Source organism: Trachurus japonicus, chromosome 5, assembly GCF_045865225.1.
Source record: "Trachurus japonicus isolate A0001 chromosome 5, Traja_1.0".
In the NCBI taxonomy this organism is placed as follows: domain Eukaryota; kingdom Metazoa; phylum Chordata; class Actinopteri; order Carangiformes; family Carangidae; genus Trachurus; species Trachurus japonicus.
In genome coordinates, this window is record NC_140911.1 from 31,812,210 (window position 1) to 31,837,801 (window position 25,592).

The 25,592-nt window shown below is 43.6% G+C and overlaps 1 protein-coding gene across 1 annotated transcript; it reads left to right on the top strand.

Moving 5' to 3' along the window:
• The first annotated feature begins 16,984 nt into the window (after positions 1–16,984).
• errfi1a (ERBB receptor feedback inhibitor 1a) lies at positions 16,985–23,458 on the top strand. The gene is made up of 4 exons (XM_085777501.1): positions 16,985–17,198; positions 19,842–20,047; positions 20,203–20,291; positions 20,407–23,458. Exons 2-4 carry the CDS (start codon positions 19,896–19,898, stop codon positions 21,489–21,491), a joined length of 1,326 nt encoding a protein of 441 aa, XP_085633627.1. The 5' UTR covers positions 16,985–17,198; positions 19,842–19,895; the 3' UTR covers positions 21,492–23,458.
• The last annotated feature ends 2,134 nt before the right edge of the window (positions 23,459–25,592 follow it).

Consider the following 25,592-nt stretch of genomic DNA (forward strand, 5'->3'; position numbering starts at 1 on the left):
CACATGAAAAGTGACAGAAATGGTTGTGTGTCGAATGCAAAACGAGAGCCGGAGAGAGAAAAGTTCAAACCGTGGCTCCAGCTCTCTCACCTCCGCACAGCTGGTCAATCACAGCATGGAGTGGGTGTCGGATTGTCGGTCATGGACACGGCCCTCCTCTAATTCAATGTCGGAAAGGTGTGGGGGGTTGGGGGGTAGGGGTTTGACCATCGGAGCAGCTGCATGGGATCTACTGTGCTGACTGCCATATCCACCCAGAGATGCATGTACTGTATGCCTGCTCTCTTGTCAGAGGTGAACAATCAGCCTCTCCTGTCCACTGGTGTTGGCCAATGTGTGTGCGTGTGTGTGTGTGTGGGAGAGAGAGAGAGAGAGAGAGAGAGAGAGAGAGAGAGAGAGAGAGAGAGAGAGAGAGAGAGAGAGAGAGAGAGAGAGCGAGAGAGATAGCATAGTGTGAACTACCCAGCTATTTACCACTGACTTTGTCATGTGGCAGCTCTCTCTTGTACTTGCCATTGGCTCGAGCAGAGAAACCAGGAGGCTAAACAGTATTGAAATCAAGAAGGGAGGAGCTCCTCTTCATATCCACCAGATCTAAAGCTTCACATGTTTACATATGGATAACAGCCCTAAGACTGAATAGAGATTGAGAAAAGAAAACTATGTCTATGTGCAGATGAGTAAGACACACTGAGTGACATGTGGATTATTGTAAAGTGGAATTATTTCGTCAGCAGCACATGGGACAGTATAAACCTGGCACACCTGTAAAGTGTAGCATATGCAAGAAGAAAAGAGTGTAAAGAGGTGATGCATGTGTGTGGTGTGTGTGTGTGTGTGTGTGTGTGTGTGTGTGTGTGTGTTCGTGTGTGTGCGTGTGTGTGTAAGAGTGCGTGTGCTGAGGGTAAAGTGGATGGTTGACTCCACTGGAATGTGGCGCTGACTCAGTCCGTCTGTCGGCCACGGCCGTGTTCGCTGTGTGGACTTATTCACACTCTGCGACCCTTTCAGGGGGTTGGCCTGTTGCCTCATGTTGGATTTCCGGCAGGACTCTTGGAATTTTGGGGAACAGAACTCCAGGAAGTTCTGGAAAATGGCCTTGTTTTGGTTCTGCTGTCACTGTCCTGTTGTAATAAAACACCTCTGTAGTGGTCACTTTACATATCCAATAACTCCATTTGGCCTGTGAAGTTTACAGTAACTTGACATACATTGGTGCTGATGAATATTGGTGAATAATTTATAATTTTAGGACAATTGCAATTGCAATTGCAATTCATGCTAACAGATTTAAACTGAGCACAGTTATTATTATATATTGTGCCTAACGGTACAATATATAATAATAAAAACAAACCTATTGAGTGACTACAGAGTGATTTGTGCTCCACTGGTTTGCGGACATTGACATTTTTATACTTAAATGCCACAATAAGCAACAAAAAAAAGCCACAAAAAAAGAAAAGAAAAATCTAGACAAAGAAACAATCCAATATCCATTTAAACATACACTTAATTTATTATATTTTCAGCACTTTATCTTCTAAACAAAGTGAAGTTTAGTTCTAGTTTGTTGCCATTTCTGATAAATTAACATGGAGAAACCACATGAGGTCTGTGACTTATCTTTTTTTTTTTTTAGCTCAATAGTAAACATGAAGCCATGCATGAGTGCTGTTTATGAAATGTGACGTGCAGTAGGCTATGTGCATATTCCCAAGAGGTTACAGTCTTGCCCTGAGATGAGTCGGTTATTCATAGCTAAACCAGAGGAGCAGACAATCAGCATTTGTTTTTTGATTTTTTTAGTAACTCAGTGGTTTTGAAATCAGAGGTGAATAAATATAAAAACAAAATCAAAGCTCATGACTTGCACAAATTGAAACCACACATTGTTCCACTCAAGCCACTGAGCCACTCACCATGAACCCCAACACTGTTATTTGTATTTAGTCTGTTGAGCGACAAACATCAGACATGTCTCATGTTAGTTATTGACTGGTTTTGTCTTGTAATCATAGTTGTTGCAGTAGAAAAAGCTTTGTCTTGGCCTCAGCAGTCTGTGTGTGTGTGTGTGTGTGTGTGTGTGTGTGTGTGTGTGTGTTGTTTTCTGTGGGGTCACAGTGGCTCCTCCCTTTCCAGATGCTGCCCTGGGAAAAGGAGGAGACCAGGACGTGGTGTCTTTCATCTTGTGATTACCCTGTTGTCCTCACCCTCAGTGGGCAATCAAAACAACACAATCAGCTCAGAGGAAAGACTTTTTTCTTTGTTTCATTTTTTTTCTTCCAATTTTTGCTTCTTTTGATTCAGTAGATAAATCCTGCATTTTTGCTCCAGTATGTGACAGCAATGATTTACCTATACCACTTGTTACCAGCAGAAAAAAACCCTTACTTATATCAACCCAATTTGTGTTCTAATCTTCTATATTTAATGATGCAAGAGAAAAATATATATAAATATCTACTTTTGCTGCATAATGAGTGCTTTGGCTTTTGAGTTTGTTACTATTCTGTTTGTACTTGTATTTATATTGCAGGATCTTACGTTCCAAGTATTTTTTTTCCGTGTGGTTGGTAATATTTGTGTTTACATTAGTTTTAGTTTTTCTCTCTGTAGATTTCTTTTTGAAACTGGTTTACTGCACAGTATTTTTACACTCCATAAAAACATAACCTGCTTATTTAGTCTCTACTTGTGGTGGATCCCCACAACTGGATGTTTCAGCTGCCAAACTGTGTTGAATTTCTCACACTAAAGTGCTGCACTGACTCTCTTCACTTCCGTTCATGTGCTCAAGTGTCAAGTACACAGAGTCTAAATCAACCAGAAAGACATAAAATATGTCTATCTGCAATTGATCCTGAAGGATCAGTGTCTACCCCTGAGCAAACAGCAGTTTCTCATAGCACTCACCTCCCAGCCAACCAAGGACTGCTGAAAGTATGTGTGGAGACAGCCACATTAATCACACTGCTGTATAACATGTCCTTTTAAAGCTCTTTATTTCAAATACGTGCTGTGTGTCTCTCTCTGTGTGTATGTGAGTGTGTGTGTGCACCTCTAACTGTCACCAGTGCAGAACTCTCCTGCAGTGCCTCTTCTTTAACAGAATGCAGTTTGTGGCATGAAAGACAAACAACTCCTGCACACACCACACAAACACACACACATATACAGACACACAGACACACACACACACACACACACACACACATACACGCTTCCACACTACTTGAACCCTGGGGCAGAATGCCAGAGAGCTGGAGGAATTTAACCTTGTGACCTTGGCTTGCCGACTTCCACATGGAGACCGGACACTCGGATGGTGTGCATCGGAAGAGGAGGCCAGAATAGCTCTGGTGTCCGGTAACGGGAGACAGACTGTGTTTGTAAACCGTGGCCATAAGACACACACAGAGTCTGCCGTGCACATGTATATGCACAGACCCACAGGTGATGGAAACACATGCACTTGTGTCCAGAGGTTAGGAGGCGGTCGATGGTGGGCAACATGAAAGGAGTCTCTCAGTCAGAGTTCTGTATGTACATTTTCTTCTGTACAACACTGGGTTAACCTTGCAGCCACACATTTTTTCTGCTTTCATAAATCCTGACTTTCCTGTTTGACGTTTCAAGTTTTTTTTTTTTTCTTTTTTCTTTTTCTTTAAATACATGCTCGGTACAGAGAGAGGCCAAGCTTGACTCAACCAGTCATACTTCAGTCTGCAAAATCTATATAAAACAAGCCTTATTCCAGTGTATTCCAATGCGAGAACAAAAAAAAAAAAGTCTTGCATGTTTCCACACACATGATCATGATCCATATATATATAGACACTCCAATTGCAAAATTAAGTTTTTACATATGTTTCTGTGCACATAAAAGTCACACACGCGCAGACACTGCACACACACTGATCTCGGTGCCAAATGATTGCTCAATATGCTGACCTGTTTTTTTTCTTCCTTCAGTGAGTGTATGCAGTGGAGCTTCAAGTCATGCATCAGAGATGGTGAAGATAAAGTGTACCACAATTGCTACAAATGTATGTGACACTTTTTATAAACTACATACAAACTAGTATATTGTCAGTGCACTTTAGTTACAAACAGTTTTGATAGCCTGTTGGCATGAAAAGTAACAGGGCAGATTATAGTTTTAGTTATACTTGATAACTTGGCTGATCTGCCCAGTTTAACTTCTATCTATTTCTTTTTTCAAATTAGAATAGAAGCTTTATATTTGACCTGTTTACTTCGGGAAAGTGAGGATATGCAAGAGAAAGTGTGTTTATATGAACAGAGACATTCAGAATAAATCTTTCTCTTTTTTTTTTTTTACTCCTCAGCACAGACAGGCCAGGGGTAAACCCCACCCTCTGTGCTCAGAGAGAGGACAGAGATACATGTGACAGATCAGGTCCAACCAGTCACAGATGACAAACCTTGAGTGTTGCCCCACGATTATCTGACAAACATTTGAGCCCTGTGGAAGAGTCATTTTTTGCAGCCCATTGATTATTTGATAGCGCGGCTGAAATGTTCATAGTCTAAACTTCCCCACCTCTTGGAAATTCCCTTCTTTATTATGCAAATTTGTTTATGAAGCTCAGATGATCCCTAGCCGAAGGCTTGTGGCACAGTTTGAGAAATGAATATCACTCTCTGTAACTTCATATGTTGTCACCAAGAGCGTGTTATGTTCATATATTCAGAACAGTAGCAAGGACACAACACCTGTTGTTGTGTGGGAGGTGTGACACTGTTGTCTGGTTCATATGATTTTCTGCACTCTACTTACTCATTAAGTATCTGACTTCTGTGAGTCAGTCAGCGTTTCTGGGCCTGTGTGTGGTTTGTGTTTGTGCTCTATCAGTCTTGTTGAGCACACAGGTGCAGATCTCACCTGAGGCAGACGGTCTGGTGCCAAGGGGTTGTAAAGCAATCAGACGGCAGTAATATACCCCCCTCCTCCTCCTCCTCCTCCTCCTCCTCCTCCTCTGCCTATCAAATAGCTAACAGAGAAGGAAAGGAACAGCCTGTTGATCCAGAAACAAACAGCGCTCAGGCCCAACCCCTCTTCATCTGACCCAGGATGATCTGTTTTGGTCGCTCTCCATCACTGTCACTCCAGAAACAGCCTCCCGGTGCCACATACAGACACTCAGGCCTTCCTCTTCGCTGAAGACAAAGCTTTGTGAACAGCCGCATAACAACTGCGTATCTGCAGCTGACCGTAAATCTTAATAAAGGAGACTCTGTATGTTCGATTCTACCAAGAGCAAACAAACCCAGCATAGTTTATTTGCCAGAGCAGCTCAGCTCTCTGTTATAATGGATGACAATGTGCCGTCATTACTCTCAAAGGTTTAGAAGAAGCAAACCAATGTAAACTGTGCCCAGTGCTACCCCCGCTGCATCTATTCAGGTCAACTATTGAGAGATGCCACTATCACTAGGGCAACAAGTAAAACAAACAATGTGTGGGTTTTGTATGTGTATGAAACACTAGACTCGGATCAGCCGGCCACACAAAATGCAGTTAGTGGGAACAGAAGGAGGTCTGCACCCAGTTCAAGCTGTATTCTAAACCACGTCCTGCCTTTATGAGACAGAGTGGGTGGTGGGAGTTAAAAAGCTGTCAGACTTCTTTTTTTCTTTTTTTTTTTTTGCAAAATCCATGTTTACCACAATGGGAAGTTCTGTAAACACATGGGTTCGCCACAACATAATTCCAACAAGCAATCGCGCCTGGATGCCGGCTCGCTGAGGTCTTTCCGTTGAGGGGTTGATTCGACTCTGGGATGAGCTGGCTCCGAGCTGTTTAACTTTTCCCATGCCGTTGGTAACGCTGTGGTACGGAACAGTGACAGGTCATGATAACTTTGGGATGATAGGAGAGTGATCTGATGAAGTTGACAAGTCTTTGAAACTTTTTGCGCATGTGTTTGGTGTCAGAATGTATTCTACCTCCACTGTGTTGTACTCTCCCTGCCCTGTTGTGCATCTGTTATTAGTTCCCTGCATCCGGCCAACATGACTAACTGCTCTTTATTCACTGCAGTGGTGACAAACACAACTTGGCCCTGGGCTGTTGAGTAATTGTGTCATACACTGCCTGACCTCTTGAAAAGTTTTAAATTGTGTGTCACACTGGCTTTTATGGACAGAGAAGATTTTTTTAAAAACAAAACAAAAAAAACAATCATAATCAATCAGCAAACACCCATAAAAACAAAACTGGTAAGAAGAGATTTATACGCAGCACATGTGCGTCATGCCCAGGTAAGAGTGCACAGCAGCTATTCCACCTGTCGTAATCACACGCTCTTATCTCAGTGTCCATAGGAGGGAGGGTTTTATCAGCTCCACTATACAAGCCGGAGAGAAACACAGTGTACACTCGGTGATCTGAACCAGTCCGATGAAAACAGGAAAAGAGAGGCCAGGTGCTAAACCAAACAAAAACATCAGGTGTTACGTTATGATCATATCCGCTCACGTTGAAATCTAAGCTCAGCTGAATGAACAGGAAGAGTAAATATTCTTAACAGTTAAAATTGCACCACAGCTCACGCTTGTTGAAGGAAAATATTATTATTCCTTTTCAGGAAGAAAGTTTGCCTAATTTCTTTTCACCATTGCATTAAAAGGAATGACCCATTATGTAATCTGAATATAACTGAGAAAAAAATTAATATAACTGAAAAACAGTTACAGTTTGGACTTAGTGGACAAAAGTTCTTAGCAGTATTGGGGCGACATTTTGGTGAAAGTTGAAACTGAAGAATGTACCATTGGTTTGGTAGGAATTTTCAAAGTTTTTACATTTAAATGCTTATTGTGCCCCGCCTCAGTAGTAAATCTGTCATGCGACTGGACATTTGTCCAAAATTTGGTGATTTTTCGCACATGGGAAGTAGGATTTCCTTGGAAGAAGAAGAAGAAGAAGAAGAAGAAGAAGAAGAAGAAGAAGAAGAAGAAGAAGAAGAAGAAGAAGAAGAAGAAGAAGATTGAGTAAACAATACGGCCCTGGCAGCTTAGGCTAGGGTTATAAACATTGTTACTCTTCAAATAAAGCACATAACATTTCTTACATGTCAATGGAATAACAGTTATATGCTCTTTTTGACATTAAAGAGTCTTGTGGAGCTCCCTTATTCACTACTGAAGCATGCTGCACACCCCCACCGTTACAGGAACGACAGTGTGCGTGACTGTGAGTTTTGTCGTACTGTATGTTGTGATAGTTACATAATTGTGCGCCTTCTCTAATCAGCCACTTTTCACCGTGGCTCCAGTGGTGAAAGCCCGCTGTCAGTGACTGGGACGCTCCTCTCCTCTCCTCTCCTCTCCTCTCCTCTCCTCTCCTCTCCTCTCCTCTCCTCTCCTCTCCTCTCCTCTCCTCTCCTCTCGGCTCTGCTGCTCTGGCCTGGGTCAAGGCAGCGACATCCTGGAGAGGAGACCCCGTGTGTAACGTCCCTGTCCCACAGCTGTGTGCCAACCCCGACCGCATGAGTCAAGGCTTTGTGGTGAGTGTGGGTGGCTTCGCTCCTGTGACTACTCCCTGACCCATCTTGCTCAAACTCCCCCCACACACTCCCCCGCTCTAACTCCCTCTTTCCATCTGAATCACTCGAGCCAATATAGTGGATGGATGTTTATCCTGAGAAAAATTCCTCTCCACTTCCTGACCATGATTTGACTGAAGGCCCAAATATCACCAATACTACACTGGCTTTTGAAATAACATGACACAGATCTGTTTGCCCAACTACAGCCATGTCACATGAGAAAACTGCATTACGTCACATGGACATGTGCCTACACTAACACAAAAGGCCAGTAGACAGCAGGGAGTGGTGCTTGTAAGTAAGGTGTTGGTGCAGGCCAGCGTTTCCATCACAGTTGAGTCTTTCCCATTACAAAATCCATTCCTACTGTATGTGTCTGCCGTTGCTCCCAGAAACAGGCGACCGGGGACCAGGAGAACACATCTAGTGTCATATCTGCTTCTTCTCACACAGAGTGCCAACAACATGCTGACATACTCCCACGAAGCGCCGCTTGTGCTGAGAGTCCTGCTCTTCATCCTGTGCTGACGTTATTTATCCCACCATTACGCTCACAGCGAGACGCGAGCGCATGTGGACGTACTGTACCTGCATGTGAACATTCATAAACACAAGCTGAACAGTTTTCCCTTTGCAAGACGCTTTATCTACTTCCTATTACCTCAATTTCCCAGGGCAGGGAGAAGCCAGAGCATGCAGAGCTGTTGTTGTCTCTCCCGGCCGGGTGCTTCCTGTCCTGATAGAGGGCCAAGTAGAGATATCCCTGAAAGGAGCTGCTTGAACAGGGCAGGGGAAGAGCTGGGTGTTTGGACCCCTTTCAATGACTTACAGTCTTATCTGACCTGAGTGTGGTATGCATCCACTAGTTAGTGCTGGGCAGAGTTTGTGAGAATGTGTCAGAGCCTCCCTGGTTTCCCTCTCCATTACAAATATTACACAATTTGCAGAGCTGTGGAAAACCGTGGCTCACTGAGCTTTCGTGTAAAAACACCTTCAGAAATAGCACTGTATCACGTTTTCTCACCACGCCAAACATGGACACTCACTTCAACCAGCGATTGTTTGACTAATTTTTTTTTTTAAAGAAGAAGAAAGAAAAGAAAAACTTGGATTGAAGGATTTTGTAGGGATTTGTCTGGTGTTTGCAACATTCCAGACAGAGTTTCAAAGCAGCTACTTTCAGCGTTTTAATGAGCACGAACTTAATTAGTAGGTTCTGGTGGGAACATTTTGAGAGCTCACATAAAAAAAAAGATTATAGGTATGCAGGATAAGTCCAAAGCACACAACACTGTGCAGCAGCATTGTTTTATATAAACATTATTGTCTATAATATTTCATCACTCTCATGTACCAAATATGTGTTTAGAAGTTGCTTCGAATTTCACATAAACTATCTTTATGCACTGCAGTAATATCTGTTTATTAGCTGTCTTCACCCTCTACTCCCTCCAATGACTTCTACAGCATTTTCAGCTTGAACTCTAACCCGAGTAAACATTTGAAGACAGGCTGCATCGTCTGTCCTGTCTCGGCCCTCTGTCTCATTTATGGCACAATGATGACCTGAAAGGCTCCATCTGTGGGAAAATAAAGTCATATGTGTGTGTGTGTGTGTGTGTGTTTGTGGTGGGGCTAATGTAAACATTGGACTCCTCTTCCTCCAGCCTCCTCATCCTGCCCACAGATAAGACTCACGGAAATGGATATGATTAAATAATGAGCTAAGGAGCAGATGGGACTAGGCTATCATTGGTAGTCATGGACAGCCGAGCTTATCCCTGTCAAGGAAACACGACTGGTAATTGGATGGCTGCAAATTGTCGCCTACAAATGAAGGACACAGATATTAATGTCTCCGACATCACACGCTCATGGAAAATTACCCACGCTTTAATCTGAAGATCTGTGCTCAAGTGTATTCTGAGTTATTCCAGGGTATTATGGCAGCATTTTAATTAGGCAGGGCTAATTATCAGGCTTTAGTTAGTCAGAGGGAGACATGCTTAAGGGCCATTGTGTGATGACTAATGTTTCATCTCCCTGAAAAACGCAGCACATGTAGAGCCGAGGACGTTATTGCAACGACTTCCTCTGAAGTTCTGAGAAAAACTTATTGCTGAATTTCCTTTACGAAGCTGGCAAAAACAAACACCTTTTCTTTTTTTTCTGGTGTAAACCCAGAGAAGCTGTTCATATCTTTATTCTGCTGACACGTTCGGGGCCTGGTTCGGGTCATGAGAGATTACATTGCAAGGCTCTGTCACACAAGCAGAGTGTCACAGTGTGTCTTAACCACTTTGACATGCGCCCCTATTTAAAGCCAGTCCTTCAACAAAGGCAGTGTGAGGTCAGAGGGACACATGTGTGAGTGCGATATCTCGAAGAGAAGTGCAAAGTGACGCTTCTTTCCTGTGCAGCTGATATCTCTGAACGGTTTTCAGTGCGTTCAGGTATAAGGCCCCAAATGATGGAGTAATTACAGTATGTCGGGGGCTTTGCAGTAAATACAGTTTTAGGGGAAAATTTGTGGGTGTAGGGTGTTAATTATATATCATTGCTCTCAAGGCATTGTTTGAAGTGGAAAAAAAATATGAAGATGAAAATGTCTCTGTCTATTGCCAATGTGTAAACTCAAGCCCTTGCTGGCGTCAGCGTGCGCACACATTTTTGCATGAGTCAATATGAGTTTATGTGCGCGTCTGTGTATACAGCAAAGTCTGTTTTTTAACTTGACGAGGAAGTAACAAGCACATTGTGCCCCGTGAGCTCGGCGCACACCTCCCACACGCCTCCAGGCTCCAGAGGCCCTTTCAGTGTTTGGTCTGGGGCGGATCCCTGGCTGATTTACTTCCTGCCAGGGACCACAGCAGAGCGTGGAGGAGAGTGTCTGCAGGGTTTTGCCCGGAAGGTGGAAAGACGGAGAGGATAAACTAAGATTTTTTTTTTGTTTAATTTACAAAACCCGACAACCATAAAGTCTAACATTGCATCACTTTGTTTGAACAGAAGCCACTCATCTTTGTGACTCTGCCACATGCGTAATCCCCTGAAATTTCACCGTCACGACATAGCTTTACCTATGGTGTAGTTGCTAAATTAGAATTACACTGTTGTCTCCGAGTGATCAGACGCAGAGAACCTCCACGGCTTCACATGTGACATCCTTTAAAAATAGGTTGTGCAGCAGTGACAACCCATTATTTTTTCTCCAGAGCTGAGAATAATCTGCTGGCTCCAGGATAATTACAGCCCTTATTTAAACTTGACTTTGAATGTTCTTTCCACTCAGAGCTAAATTTAAAAAGCAGCGAAGGTGGCTCCGTTGAAACTCCTGTTTTGTTTTCTGTTTGGTCTCGGTGACTTTCCACCATCTTCCAGTTGTTTTAGGAACATGAAGAATAAATATGAAAATATGAAACTATGTAAATACTCAGATGGGAAACACAGTGAAAGAATTGCCCACTTAAAGTTAGTTTGTTGTTAGGCCGTTGTGACTCTTTGAAATCTCCTCAAGGGTTGAACTCTGCAAAAGACATTCCCTTATTTGTTTTTTTTATAATGGCGAGGAGCAAAATCCCCCCTTGGTGTATAAATATATCAAGTTGACTGTAATTTAACATCATGTCCATTTCCACTCACACTTCCAGTGAGTCCCTCTGGCCGCACCTGGATTAGTTGTTTGTTCTCTCATTTATTATTTTTAAAATTTGTATATTGCATTACATTTTTTATTCAAGCACTGTACTGTACACTGTACAGGCATTATGATACTGTCTGCCCTTGTTTTTTAGTTATTGATTGTTACTTTTGTCCATTCCACAGCCTGAGTGTGTCCTTGCACAAGTTAGCGTGCTTGTGCATTCACTTTTGCATTAACTCTTGAGAAAAGAAACAAATGATGTTACGGTGGAGACGGCAGTTTAGTTATTCATCTGGCTTAGTTTTCACCCTCAAGGCCGCGATAGACCTTGTACAACTGCCGCTGAGCTCAGGATGGGACTCGACTCATGCATTTCAACCCACGCATGCTTTTCTCCCCGGAGCGCCACATTGCCCCAAACATATGCATCCGCACAGCCCACCTGCTTGTAAAGGGGATGGAAAATGGGAGCCGGACCCCATCTGCATTCTCCTGCACCCGTGCACACGCTCATTAAGAGGCTTGTGTGAGCGGTGATCCAAAGCCTTTTCTGTTGTGAGGAATTAATGTGGCAGTGGCTGCGGCCCAGCACCAGATCAGGTAGTCTGGCTGACTTCATCAGAGGCCCTAAATCCATGTGTGAATGGAACAAAAGGCGCTCTGACAAAGCACATACTCTGCCCTGAATGACTCAGTCCATGTCATCAAGCCCTGCCACACGCACGCATTCATTCATATTCACACACACGCACACACACAAATGGGAAAACAGGACTTGTGCGTCTCACTGGCTGTAGCTCATCTGTGGACTTCATCCTTCATTACACATGTGTTTTTCTGTCCTCTTGCCGCACCAAGAGAGCAATGCTTTCTTAACCCTGTGGCTATTGATTTATACCCGAGTGCCCCCTTTGATGGCAAGCCTGCGGATCTCCTTGGTGGACAACATCTGAAATCTTTATCAGGAAAGCCGGGGGCCTCGGGTCCCACAGCGCGCTGTGTTTTACTTATATCCCCCCCAAGAATGAGGCTGAACCAGGAAATCTGGGGAAGAGCAAACTGCACCATCAATCAGTTGTTACCTAAGATTAATAGTTTGCTACATTACGTGGAGCCTTAACGCTCTCCTCTACAGGCTGACATCAGGAACACCGGAAACCTGGGATACTCATCGGCCAAAAGCCAGAAACTCCTGTTTTGGACGTTTGAAATACAATACAGGCATTACATTGCAGGAAACCCATAATGTATTTCTTCATGAGACCCTTTAGAATTCAATAATGCTTCCAGACCAGAAAATGAAAATGTTAAGAGAGAGAGAGATAACTAACTGTCCTGTACACTCTGTGTTAGTTGCGACGAGGCACAAAACAAGGCATATTAGGAGCCTGCATGTTTCCATCTGTGTCAGTCAATCCTGTGGAGCTCCAGCGGTGCAGCCTGTGAGCAGAGTTGGCTTCGAACCAGCAGCTGGAACGAGCGTGACGTTCTCCATCACACCACAGCTGTCGTTTTCACAGCTTCTCCCCAAACATCAGACACAAATGAGTGTTTGTGTGGGTGTCTGTATACGGGATTATGTGTGACTGTGAATGTAATCTACAGTGCGTTCTCATTCTTTATACTACTTCCCAACATTGCAGTATGCTATTAGCCATACTAATAATTACAAACATGACTTTGATTCAGACTCAGTCATAGGATCAGCTCGCCAGTAACTCCCCCGGTCTATGTCTAAAGTCATCCTCGGGTCCTGGAGACTAAACACACCCTGTCATCATCAAGGAGGTGGACTGGCTCGCTCCACCCATTACTAACAGCAGGCTGTGGCTGCACTTGAACCACTCAACATAACAATGCAGAGGAGTGATGCAATGATGACTCGCTATTGCTGCTTTTGATTATATTACGCTCCAAAATAGAAAATACCTGTGTGTGTGTGATGAAATTTACCCTAAAATCCCTCCATTTCCCAGAAGTCTTTGAACTAGCACAGGATGTGATTAATAACTCAAGCAGCCGGGGAACTCTCAGGAGTTTGGTATGGTGAACAAGAAAAAAGTGTTTTAATATGGTCGTATTTACATTGTAGTGAGAGATGACAGCCCGTTGCCTGGGGATTTGTGTTTTGTTTCCACGGCAGTAGCCAAGTGTGTGTGGGTCTGCCAGACGAAACCACGATCCAGCAGTAATATGCTGCGATGTGTCAGCCTGAGCTTTGGCAGAGGTGCTCACAGCTGCATCGGACTGGACGCGCTGCTCATCCACAGTGTAGGCTGTGAGGGCAGGACACAGTCAGTCATGTTGAAATGAAGAGTCTTTCTGTGGGATACTGTTGATTCTCTCTGGGGACTGTTTGACAACGATCTGCATTCCTCCTTCCCACAATATTACGTTATTTGTTCAGCACCTTTCTAGAACTAAGTCACAAACTGTTGTACAGCAAATATATAAAACCATGTCAGCCACATATTAGTAGTGTGTGGATCATGGTCTTCAAGTGTAAAAACAACACGTTCATTACTATGTTCAAACATGTTATAGTCACAGCAACACACAGTGTCAACTATGACACTAGCCCCCCCCCCCCCCACACACACCTCAATGCTTAGTCAAGCTATAGGCTGCTAACCATCCAGATATGAGTTCTGGGACTTCTTACTTAAAGGTCTGATCACAGTTTGTACTTGATTGTTTTTTCTGGAGCTTTCAACCACATTTCATGGCTTAATAAATCCTGAACTTGGTAATTTAGCACTTGTGTTTTCTTTACACGCCAAACAAAGACATAGACCAACTGAAGTGAGACAGGTTTGTATCCCCAGGTCATTGTAAGCCTAGATGCTACTGTTGTTGTACAGCATTCCTGCTTTGGATGATTTGCAGACATGGCTGTAATTCATTGTTTTTATTTGACATTTTTAAATTTGACTGTTTTTATTGCAGTCAAATAACCTTCTTGGCAGATGTATTGGTGATTTATTTATTTTAATTTTATTATACTAATACCAATATTATTGCCAAGCTGACTGCTTGCTATTTTCAATGTAATTATTTACAATAAAGTTGTTATCATGTATCATTCCAGTCAGTGGAGTTGATTTCAGGGCCTTGCTGTAAAAGAGCTTGATGTTCAGTCTTTCTGGAATCATCAATAGTTGATGATTTCAGCAGATGCAGTTTGATGCAGACAACAGAGAGAAAAATGGTTATGATTTCAACCCCCTCCTCACCTGTTATGACCAACAAAAACAGCTCTGCCTCCGGGACACCTGAGCAAACCCCATCCACTGATGGGATATGGTTAAAATGAAAAAGTGGAACTTGTGATAATAATTTATTACATGAGAGTATAACATATTAATGTTGTGCTTGAGAATCTGCTTGTGGTGATTTGCTGGGGTGGAACATTGCAACATAGCTGCTACTCCGAATAACTTCACTGTGAGCGGTTTTCCTTGGAACTCTATTTTATCATAATGTTCGCGTTAAGGTTTGTGGGTTAGTGGGATGTTATTTCCAGGAAGACACATTACTCACATGCGATGTGCCCAAAATCAAGATTTGATTCGATTCACCCTCACTGTAGCCATTGGAATGTAAAAATCTCAAGATCTCTGCTGATTAAAACTAAAATTATCATGACTATAGATAGGTCTCTTTTTAACAGTAGGTGAACCGAGGCTTTCGGCTCATCAGCAGCAGCAGATCTCATCTCGAAAAGGAGGAAGTTGCAGAATTTGCTAGCAACACAATGTTTAATTAACCTTTTATTTTTATTTACTTCCATAACATGTTAAACTTTATTTAAACCAGCCCTTTATTAAAGAGAAAACACTGTAAACAGAGCAGATTCAAACACCTGTTGACTGGAGTCTTCAACAGGCCAACAGGCTGTACGTCACCTCACTACAACACTAAACCTGTTGCTGCTGTGAACTTTGGACGCAGGCTGAATATACATGTAATATAATTACCTCAGCAGGTAGAGGCAATCAATGCTGTGACCTCCATGGTGAATAAATCATTTACACTGATGATACAGTGGTTTTTCTTTTCTTTTTTTTTTTTTTACACCTTGTTTCCAACTAAACTCCACCCTTCCTGTTGGTGAGGGAGTTAGCATAATCAGCTGAGAGACTGTCGCGTCACTTCATAACTATATCATTGTGCTGCGAGTGTGAGCCACAAAGGGAAATTCCTTTCTGCTCAATGTGCAGCGGAAGGGAAATACGTGCCAGAGGTGTCACTTTTTCAGAGGGAGAATCCTGGACGAGCTGGACAGATCTCAGCGTGAGTCATGAAGCAGAACTAAAGAAAAGACAAAGTCATTTTTCCTGGGAAGGATATCCTCTATGGCAGAAGTTCTTTCATCTGCCATCTCAGGCTCTCATCAGAGCCTCTGGCTGTGGGTGCTTATCTCCCTCCCTGACTTAGTTTTTTTTTTTTTTTTGACTAACTTTATAAGGAACTTCCTGTGAGTGATGACATCAGAGACAAGGGGAAGGGAGGGGGGGGGGGCTGAAGTGGGAGGAGAGACGATTTGGACATGCAGTCTACTTATCCTGTGTTTTTGATGAGAGGCTCAGTGCAGCAAAGAAGGGAAATGTACAAATTAATATTTGAACTGTTTTTATTTATTTATTATTATTCCATTCTCCTTTTACATTTGACTTTTATTGTCTTAGATGATTCTTTGCTGCCAGATCTGTCACTCTCTCTCCATCTGTAAATAATCCCTGTAACTGTAACTTGCAAATCTCACTGTGGAAAACACGCACCCCTTCCTCTGCTGGTCACAACTGGTTGAGAGGAATCCCAAAAATGTGCCTGAAATTATAAAGGGGGATTAGCAAGAGCCTGGACCGTGCAGGGGCCAAATATGTAATGATAAGCCTTTTGGGTATGGGGGGGCCCCTGTGCCCAAGCTGTAAAGGATTTACAAACTCAAGTCACAAGAACACTCTGTTCTCCCTGCACACACACACAGACACACACACCTCTGTGAGTTGTTTGTAGCTATTGTATTGGGGTATTTGGTTAGTGTGCATGTCAGACCTGGGTTTGTTTAGCCTGGTTAGGTTAGGTGACATAGTTAATGCAACACTACCTAAGGTCGAAGTAGGCTAAGTGACTGTATATGGAGGCCGCGTGAGGGATTGTACGTCCCAGGTGAATCCTGTATTTCTACATGTGTATGAAACCTGTGGCCTTTGTGCGTTTCAGTGAACACAGAGTCAGGAATACACAGGTCCAGTGAAAAGAAGAAGTCCAGACTGATCAGATAAGCAAGAAGCTAAACAATCTGGGCTCCATTCATGTGGCTGTGTGTGCAGATAAGCCGTGTTTCTGGCTGTGAATCTCAGCCTGCTGTCTGTAGTTATCTACCCTGGAGCCACCACCACCTCACCCCCCACCCCCCCCACCCCCAACCACTGCCCCTGTCTTCCCTGCAAGATCAGTGTGCTTTACATTTGACAACAAGAAACACACAGGAACACAGGGGGTTGAATATAAAACCTGCAGGTGGATACTTGTCTGCTGCAAAACATCTTCCTAGAAAATGATATGCATATCTCCAGCAGCAGTAATCCACATGCACGCACTTGGGTCCCGCTTGCACGTCCAACTGCTGCTGCAGAGAGACACGGCTGGGGGAAAACGAGGACTGCGCCTTTAAGGGCAAGTGCGCGGGGCGGAGCCCATGGTGAGTCTCTCAGTGTGGCGAAGCTTATAAGACATTGCCCACTACAATACTAGACTTATCTCTAAAGTGTCACATTATAGCCGGAGCGTCACCAAGTCGCTGGCGTCCTGTTCCTGATGCAATAGGAATCTGAAGATTACGAACTCAAATCAAACAACCCCCCCTCCTTCCCTCCTCCTCCCCCCTCAAGGAAAACCGTGGAGCTGTATTTTCCCCCAAAGAGCAGTCTGGGGGGGTCCGACGGCCGGAGGACAGTTCAGGAGTTATTTAGGTGAGTTCATAAAGTACTAACATGACTTGTCCTATACAGGCTGCTGTATGTATAGCTATATGAAGCCGTGTGTCCAGGTCCAGTGTGTTGTTGTGTATGCTGCTGCCAGCACCATAGCACGATGCCGCTGATTGATGCAACTCCACGTCCTACGGAGATTATAATGTTTTAACCTTTAAAGTCTACATTAGAAAAATACTGAAGAAGCTGCGAATGTTAAGTGTCAATATTTACTAAGTTGCCTATGTCTTTGTATAGGCCTATATAACGCATTATAATAATAAAGTAAGAAATGGGAAAATACATTTGTTTTTAAGACTGCAAACCAGCAACCTGGGTTGGATTGTTGTAGTTGCTCAGCAATATATATATATATATATTGGGTATTTGAATCTTTTCCGCTTGAACAAAGGGGAAAGAACAATACATTCTGTATCATCACTGGCTGGCCGTGCCAGATAGCTGACTTATGTGTTGTGGTGTGAGTCACCTGCCTGCTAGAGGGCTTTTAACCATTATTATCTCAATCCGGTAAAGTGAGGGGGTGTGCGCGCTGTTTGCTTGCCGCACAGGTAGAGCGGGTATGGTTGCTCGGAAACCGCTGCAGGGGTGTCATGAGCGGGGTGTGAACTCCTTCTTTCAAGGTTTGTGCGTGAGTGTGACTACAGTCCTGTATCAAAGGCAAGCTGTCTGCTGATGTTTTACATCATCACTGCTAACCCAAGCACAATTCCACCTTTCCCAGCACCCATGGGCCCTGTGTTATCTTCACACGCAGGTCTGAGTCTGTCCACCCTCATGTACTGACAGAAGAGGCCAGACATAAATAAAAAAAAAAATAAAAAAAATGGGGTCAGAGACACACTCTCTGGTCAAATGATCAGAATTAGTGGCTTAAAGAATTCCCTCTAAAGGGGGTTAACGCTCAGCATGACCACACATCATTTGTTTAATCCTGTTGCCTGTAAATGCTCCTATGGTTAACTGCCAGGATGAACTGTCTTTGCACCTGTTGCAAGAGGAAGCACAAGCCTCTGGGGGTTCATTATCGAGGATCATGTTGCTTCCCGTCCTCGCCGAACCGAATCGACGGCCCTGGGCAGGGGGATGGCATGCCTTGTTGGGCATTTTGGCTCAGGCTGATGCCCCGGGCTTCCTGTTGTTTTAGAGCTTTGTTTCTCACCAGCTGTCAGGGCAGCACACAAATATGGCTCACAGGAGACCAGGAGCAAGAGAAAAAAAAAGGGGGGGTGGGGGTGGGGGGGTTAGTGGCGTTGTTCTTCTCAGTCATCACTCCCACATTATAAGGAGGACAGCGTGTCTCCGGATGTGCACAAACCTCATTTGTGGTCTTCAGCAGAGATAACCACCAGGGTTATGGATGCACCTGTTTCCCTGCATTCTGAAAAGTAGGATTAATGGAGTCTGAGCTCGCTGCTGGTGCTCCTCATCAAGTCATGAGGAGATTTGCTTCAACAATGCACGGCCGGTGTCACGGTGAACTCAGACATGGCGTATAACAAAGACAACCATAGTTACCTATGCCTGTGTGTACTTAAACATTACATCGCCTGACTTTCTAAACAAATTTCTCCAGAGACTGCACACTGAACAGGTTAATCCACTGTGAGGCCAAAAAAGAAAAGAAAAAAGAAAAGAAAATCAGATCAGAGTTTGCTCTTCCAGTGTATTGCTGACCCCACACATATCAGTGTGCTGCCCAGTTTCCTCCTCTCTGAATGTTGTACACATTGTTTACTCAGCCCCGACGCATACTTGACATGACACGAACATTCAGGTCATTTGACATGGGGAGTTCTTGCAACATCAGGTATATCTGTGGTAAGAGGAGGAGCCCCTTCCTCTGCTGTTCAGGACAAGTGAGATTGCAGCAGCAGCACTAGCAGCAGCAGGAGAGCACAGCACAGTCAAGTTTTAAAATAAACTGTAAACCTACTAGGACTAGAGGCACAGTGTGCAGGGACGGACGTTTGAAAATTCACAACCTGCAATGTTGGATTTGAGTATAAACAAAAACAACTTGTAGTCTTGATTTATTTTTTTCCCAGTTGAAACACATTTAAACCCACATTTGCACAATTATTTAAAATTCTTTTTAAAATTAGAGGACAGTATCTGCGTTTACACTTGAGTAATGTCCCATTCACTTCAGGTCTCTATAAAAACAGAGTAGAAGAATAAACAAGAAGGCAATCTGCACCATTGCAACCTTTTACGGCAAGGGGACACTGTTTTTTTAGTCATTGTGAAAGAGTTTTTATGCTTACTTTATGAAATACTCTGACCAGAACATTGTAAGTGACAGAGCGTTCTGTCTCCAGGGTGTGTTGGGACATAAGTGTCTTAAAGTCCTGTCAAACTGAGCTTCTGTCATTCCTCTGTTATAGGAGATTGTTGTCTCGTCTTCGGTCCACAGAAAACAGAGAAGGCCGTAACTAAATATTTGGCCTGATGTGCGGCACAGGGGGGAGATTTTTGTAACTTTCTTCATATTCTAATATCAGTGTTTTCTTTCTTCTTGGCTTCATGAGACGATGTCAGTTCTTGAGTACTTTTCAGCGTGCTCCTCGTCTGCTTTTGCTCCCGACCTCCTTTCACCGTCCTTCTTGGCTTCTGTTGCAGGTACACCAGAGGCAGGGGCGGCCGGCCGGGCGATCTGAGTGTTTCCTGGCTTTGATGCGACCCGAGTGTGCCTGGAGCATGTCCACAGTGGGCCTGACTGCCCAGGAGATCTCTTTTCCCGTAGAAAACCCCTTCCTGCGGGGCAGCTACTGTCACAGCATGGCTGGATCCAAACCCTCCTGGGGATATCGCCATGAGCTGGACAAGTGAGTGTTGAGGTGCCAGGACCTTCTGGCCTTGAAGAGATGTTCAAAATCTGCATGACACGCTGACGTTTTATGGTTCAGGTTCATGGTTCAGACTTTTGAAATGTAGTTTGAAGCTATGTTAATCTAATATGAAATATTTTCTCCTTTAACAGCCCATACTTCAGTATGGACACCGCACACACGAATTACAGCTCTCGAGCCCAACTAAAGGGGCCACCTCCACCATCTCTAAGTTATGAGAGTAAGTCCTCCTTTACTGGAGCCATTGAAGTTGTAGAAGTAAAATGCAATTCATGTTTCCCAATCTCAGTTATTTAATACCGTTACTAATAATGTGGATTTTTCCTCTCTAACAGGACACAAACACAGTCCCAGCACACAGAAGTTACCTCCAAAGAAATCCCGGCCCTCCCATCTGTCCCTGTCCTGCAGTGCTGAACGCTCCACCCCAAGTCCTGCTGATGATGACCAGGTGGTCCCCTCATTCCAGAGACTCTCGGTGTACGAGTGCAGCAGCCCACCACAGACACCGGGTCGATGCTCCAAGCCTTTACCCCCCATCCCTTTACAAACTGACATCTCCCACGAGCAAGCTATTGACAGTGAGGTAGAGTTTTTCACGAGTTCGGACGACAGCTGCTGTCTGGTGTCTGATCCGTGTCCGAAATTGTATAATTTCCGATACGGAGTGCTTGGTCGGAGGAGCTTCAGGGACTGTGGGCAGATTAACTATGCTTACTATGATGGTTCATTAGCACCACAAAGCCAGAGGAAGCCACAGCAGCAGCAGCAGCAGCAGCAGAATCATCATCATCATAATCATCATCATCAGAAACATCCTCCACAGGAAGTGCGGGAACAGCATGAGCAACAGCGACACGAACCTCCTGAGCCGGTGGTCTGTCAGAGACAGCTGGACAAGTCTCAGAGAAGACTACGACGCTCTCACTCCGGTCCCGCCGGATCTTTTAACAAACCCTCACTGCTGCGCCTCACTTACCACAAACGCCACAACAACACTACGGATAAGCCTGAAGTGCCGCCCCCCATCCCTCCACGAACAATCAAGACAGGAGACTATCGCCGCTGGTCAGCAGAGGTCTCGTCTGGGGCGTACAGTGATGAGGACAAACCACCCAAGGTGCCCCCGAGGGACCCGTTGTCTCAAGGCAGCTCTCGCACACCCAGCCCCAAGAGCCTCCCCACATACATCAATGGAGTGATGCCCCCCACCCAAAGCTTTGCACCAGACCCAAACTACGTTAGCTGCCGAGGTTTACAGAGACAGAACAGTGAGGGCTCGCCCTGCATCCTTCCTGTAATGGAGAATGGAGAGAAAGCCAGCAACACACATTACTATCTCATGCCTCCCAGTGCAGATGTATCAGACTCAGACTGGGACTGCCACACCAGGCGGAAAACTCACGTGGATCTACTTTGAAAGGTTTTAGTGGAAGTAGCAGAGGACTCTACTGTACATGAGCAGAAACCACTCGACAAAACGGTGAAACTGGACACTTACAACCCTCAAACTGCTGCTTTTACTGTTTTTTTGTTTTTTTTAAACCCCTTATGTATTCTGATCACACAGGGTATGTGCGCACTGTATTCAGTTACTGGTAAATGTTGAAATAGCTATCACAGCCGAGGTACGAGAAAAGACGTAGGCTATCTCAGACTATAGAGTGTGGGCAAAAATTCAACATTGTAGAGCTTATTTTTGATATGATTTTTATTTCATGACATTCAATATTGTGCTGTTTTTGCTGATGACGTGGTACAGTCAGAAGGTACAAGCCGGGCTTGAACCTCATGTGCTCAGTATTCTGTGTCCGGGGAGGGGGAGGGGGAGGGGGGCCGGGGGGGGGTTGAAGCTGTTTTGTGAGATGCACCGGGGCTTTTTAATGCGGCTTTTGTGTCTCACAGGGGACAGAAGGTCAGTAGCGTAACGATTTATCGCTTAATATATGAAGTCTAAACCCAAGGCCGATTAACTTTTAACAAAATGAAGGATGCTAGCACACAAATATCCATTCTGTTTGCTATTAGATATCAACACTGATACGGTTTCTCTGCCCTGATGAAGTTTCAGTCTTACTCAGGCAGGCTGCTGTATTGGTGTAAATTTATGTTTCCCACATGGCATGTCTAGTCATGGTACATATTGTACTAAGAGGTGGGTTACATTACTGGTAGCTATGCATGTTTCCAGTCTAGTGCAGCTTATATTGTGTAGTTGTCTGTTGATGAGTGTGTTTGTGTGTATGTACGTGCGTGGACGTGTTGGTGCATACGTGCATGTGAACAGCAATCGGGGAAAAAAAGTGTTGATACTTTCTAGTACAACTTTCTGCAGTCTGGTAGGAAGTTGTCAACCATACATGTTACCGTGCTCTGCTCGTGGGCTCAGCACACATTTGATCCGCTTTCTCTCAGTGTCCAGGTCTGTTGTGTTGCACAGAAAATAGCCTGTTGAATGTTAAGTGAATGTATGCTATTCTTACTGATATTCCGTCAAACAGTTGGAGGAGCTTATTTTGGTCAAGCTGTGAGTCTTTGCTTGAAACGCGTTTGCATCAAGCACTACCTCCCTTTCATGTTAAATCCTGTATTTCATATATACTTCCCATTTAAATTGTATCCAAAGGCAAAATCTGACATTATAACCCACTAAACATGAGGTAACCGGCTCCATATGTGACCTGAGACAAAGCTTTAATTCCCTTCAGTTAAGCGTAACACAAAGTCAGTATCCCTAAATAGAGATTTCAGATCAGGCAGATCTGAGATCGCAGAGATGTGAGGCTAACCTGTTAATACAGACTCATTACAAAGACAGTGCAGGGTTTACCTACCTGACACAGACTTTCCTGTTCTGCTCATGCATTCCTGCCTTACATGATTGCAGTGGGTGTGGTCTGAGAGACTTTGGCTGCTGGCAGCCTAGAAAATATATGAATTTTATTGTTGTAGATTATTCAAGAAGCGTCAGGATGATATAGTAAATGTAGCATATGTATTGAAGTAACCCTTTGTATCAAACACGGTGTTCAGTTTGGGAAGCAGATAACTGCTAAGGTCAAACGGTCATTGAAGTATACTTTTTCTCTCCCTCCTGCTCACACATCCTTGCCAACACAATGTTGCTTTTGACTTAAATGTTTGAAAAATGTTTACATCATACACTGATACTATTTAATCTTAAGGTATTCATATGTCTTATTAGAAATAATAAAACTGAATGAAGACTAGTTTATCGAGACATAACTTCTCTGCTGTGGTGAAGACATGCACTGGGAGAGTACAGTATGCTGTGTACAGTATTTAACAGTTCCATTTGTTGTTATGAATAGTTTATAAGCATATAGTCTTTAAAAAAGAAAGCAAAATAAAATGACTTATTTATGAGCCTGCTTCGTACTGTTTCTTCAATTTGACAGGAGTGAACTCTCAGCTCAGCTGTCTGGCCTGTTTTATCACCCACACACCCTCATGCTGCGTCTTATTGTGACTGGCCTCTATCCAGAGAAAGAAGAGTGAATTACAATGGTCCGACTGACAGGTGTACAGTATATTGCCTTCCTCTTCCTGGTTGTAGAGCAGTCTCCTCCTGCATGACTGCTTAGATGCTCGCTGACAGCCAGCTCTGTGCCCACAGGTTTTTAAGCACTTAACAATGTTGCAAGTGTTCTGCTCTTGACTTGAGTCCATGTGGTTAGGCAGGGAGCCGAGTGAACCACACACGGCGTTAGAGGTCAAACAATTACTAAATAAGCAGCAGTTACGACATCCACCATAACCCCTCATAGCAAGGCAGTGACCATTTCTGTGGGTTTGCTGCACCAATAGTTCAGACAGCTGCCTTTTGTTCCATTGAGTGAATAATGTAAGATCAGTTGCTATCTAGGCCACCTGCAAACCCTTTCACCTGGTTCATTCTTAAGTGAGCTGCTAGGCGACAGCATAGGTGGTGACTATAGCAACTAAAGGAAGACAAGTTGCTCATTTTAAATATAGTCTGCTGGAGGCGAGAAAGAATAAATGTCAGATGAATTAACATGACGTGTGGTTGTAAATTAGTTTATAACAACTGAAAAAAGCAAAGCACATTTTTTGCACTGATGTGGCACTTAAATGCCCTTATGTGTTTCATGAAATTGCTGGCTCCACTTTTTTTTTCACGACTTTTGACTTGACTTAAGAAATGTTTTCTCAGACTTGAAGTTGCACAAGGAATCGTTATGATTCAGTGTGAAATCAGCTTGTGTTGCAAACTGGGTTTTTTTTCTTTTCCCTCTTAACAACAAATACACTTTTGAATCTTAACTCTACCACTCAGGGTTTTTGCCTTGACTTATGTTCATTCCAGGTATCAAGAGTGGGATTTTAACATTCAGGTTTACCACGTGCTTAACCGCATCAAATGTGGTTTTGGTCTCAGTTAATTAGAAGTCCTCAGGTGAGTGGAAAAAACTCATTTTATTGATAAGAATTATCACAGAATTATGGCTGTATTAATTACTATATGGCTTCTGCTGAGTAATCTGCAGTTGTCTGAGAGGAAGAGATCTGTTCTGTTTTCTGAAATGTAACACAGCTCTGCAGTGCTGCACTGATCTGCAGTGCATAACAATTAAAGCAGAAGTAAGCGGAATGTTTGTGTTAATATAAATCTTAAATAGTTTTATCTTCCGACAGCAATCACTTATATAGCGTGTTTGGTCTGAAGCACGGGTCTGTCAGTCACTCTGCTCTGCTGTAAGCCGAGGAGAAAACTTTCCTTGTATCCTACAACCTTTATCCAATGAGGAGAGAGAACGGCATAAAGGGGCGGCCCTCTCTGTGTGTGCAGCCAAGGGATGCGCGTGAATGTGGTGACGTAGGGACGAGGGCGGGGACTGCTAACTCCATCGGCTGACAGGAAGCTAGCCAAAACGACTGGATCGCTTACTTCTGCTTTAAGTGGTTTATAAGCATTAAATAACAGTAAATATGTAAATACTTCTCAGCAGTTGAAACTGGGGGGGGGGAACTAAAAGACTCCTGGTTAATTTTTTGAATGTTATTTCTAGTACATGTCATAAACATGTGTGAATGTGTTTGTTATTTACAGTTGAACTATTTATTACAGCAAGAATCTGCATATCTGTAAAGATGCAAGATAATTAGAGTTTGTATGTTCTATTGCATCAGCATGAGGTTTTATTGTTTCCCTACCCACTTTCCAACTTGGGTTAAACTGAGAAATCTATTGAGTGTTTGCATCAGCCTTTTGTTTTTGTATAACTTTTTCTTATCATTTGCTGTGAGGGGCGGATATAGTTGTGAATATTTAACTCAGGCTGAAGAGTTGCTGGTTAAATTTTACTCAGGCCAGAGTACCTGTGCAGAAAGTATAGTAGGCATCAAGTAAAGGTGAACAAAGTGGTCAAAACTGTGTCCTCTGTCTTCAGCCACTAGTCTGAGACAAATAGCTACCTATAAGACATAATAAGACATAAGACATCAGTGAACTCTGCATGTTAAGGATCACCAGCAGAGA

What these genes read in the sequence shown, in the direction of transcription:
- errfi1a (XM_085777501.1), top strand. Translation starts at nt 19,896, where the DNA reads ATGCGACCCGAGTGTGCCTGGAGCATGTCCACAGTGGGCCTGACTGCC. An exon ending in TATCGCCATGAGCTGGACAA is followed by an intron (nt 20,048 to 20,202) that starts GTGAGTGTTGAG and finishes CTCCTTTAACAG; the next exon opens with CCCATACTTCAGTATGGACA. An exon ending in ACCATCTCTAAGTTATGAGA is followed by an intron (nt 20,292 to 20,406) that starts GTAAGTCCTCCT and finishes CCTCTCTAACAG; the next exon opens with GACACAAACACAGTCCCAGC.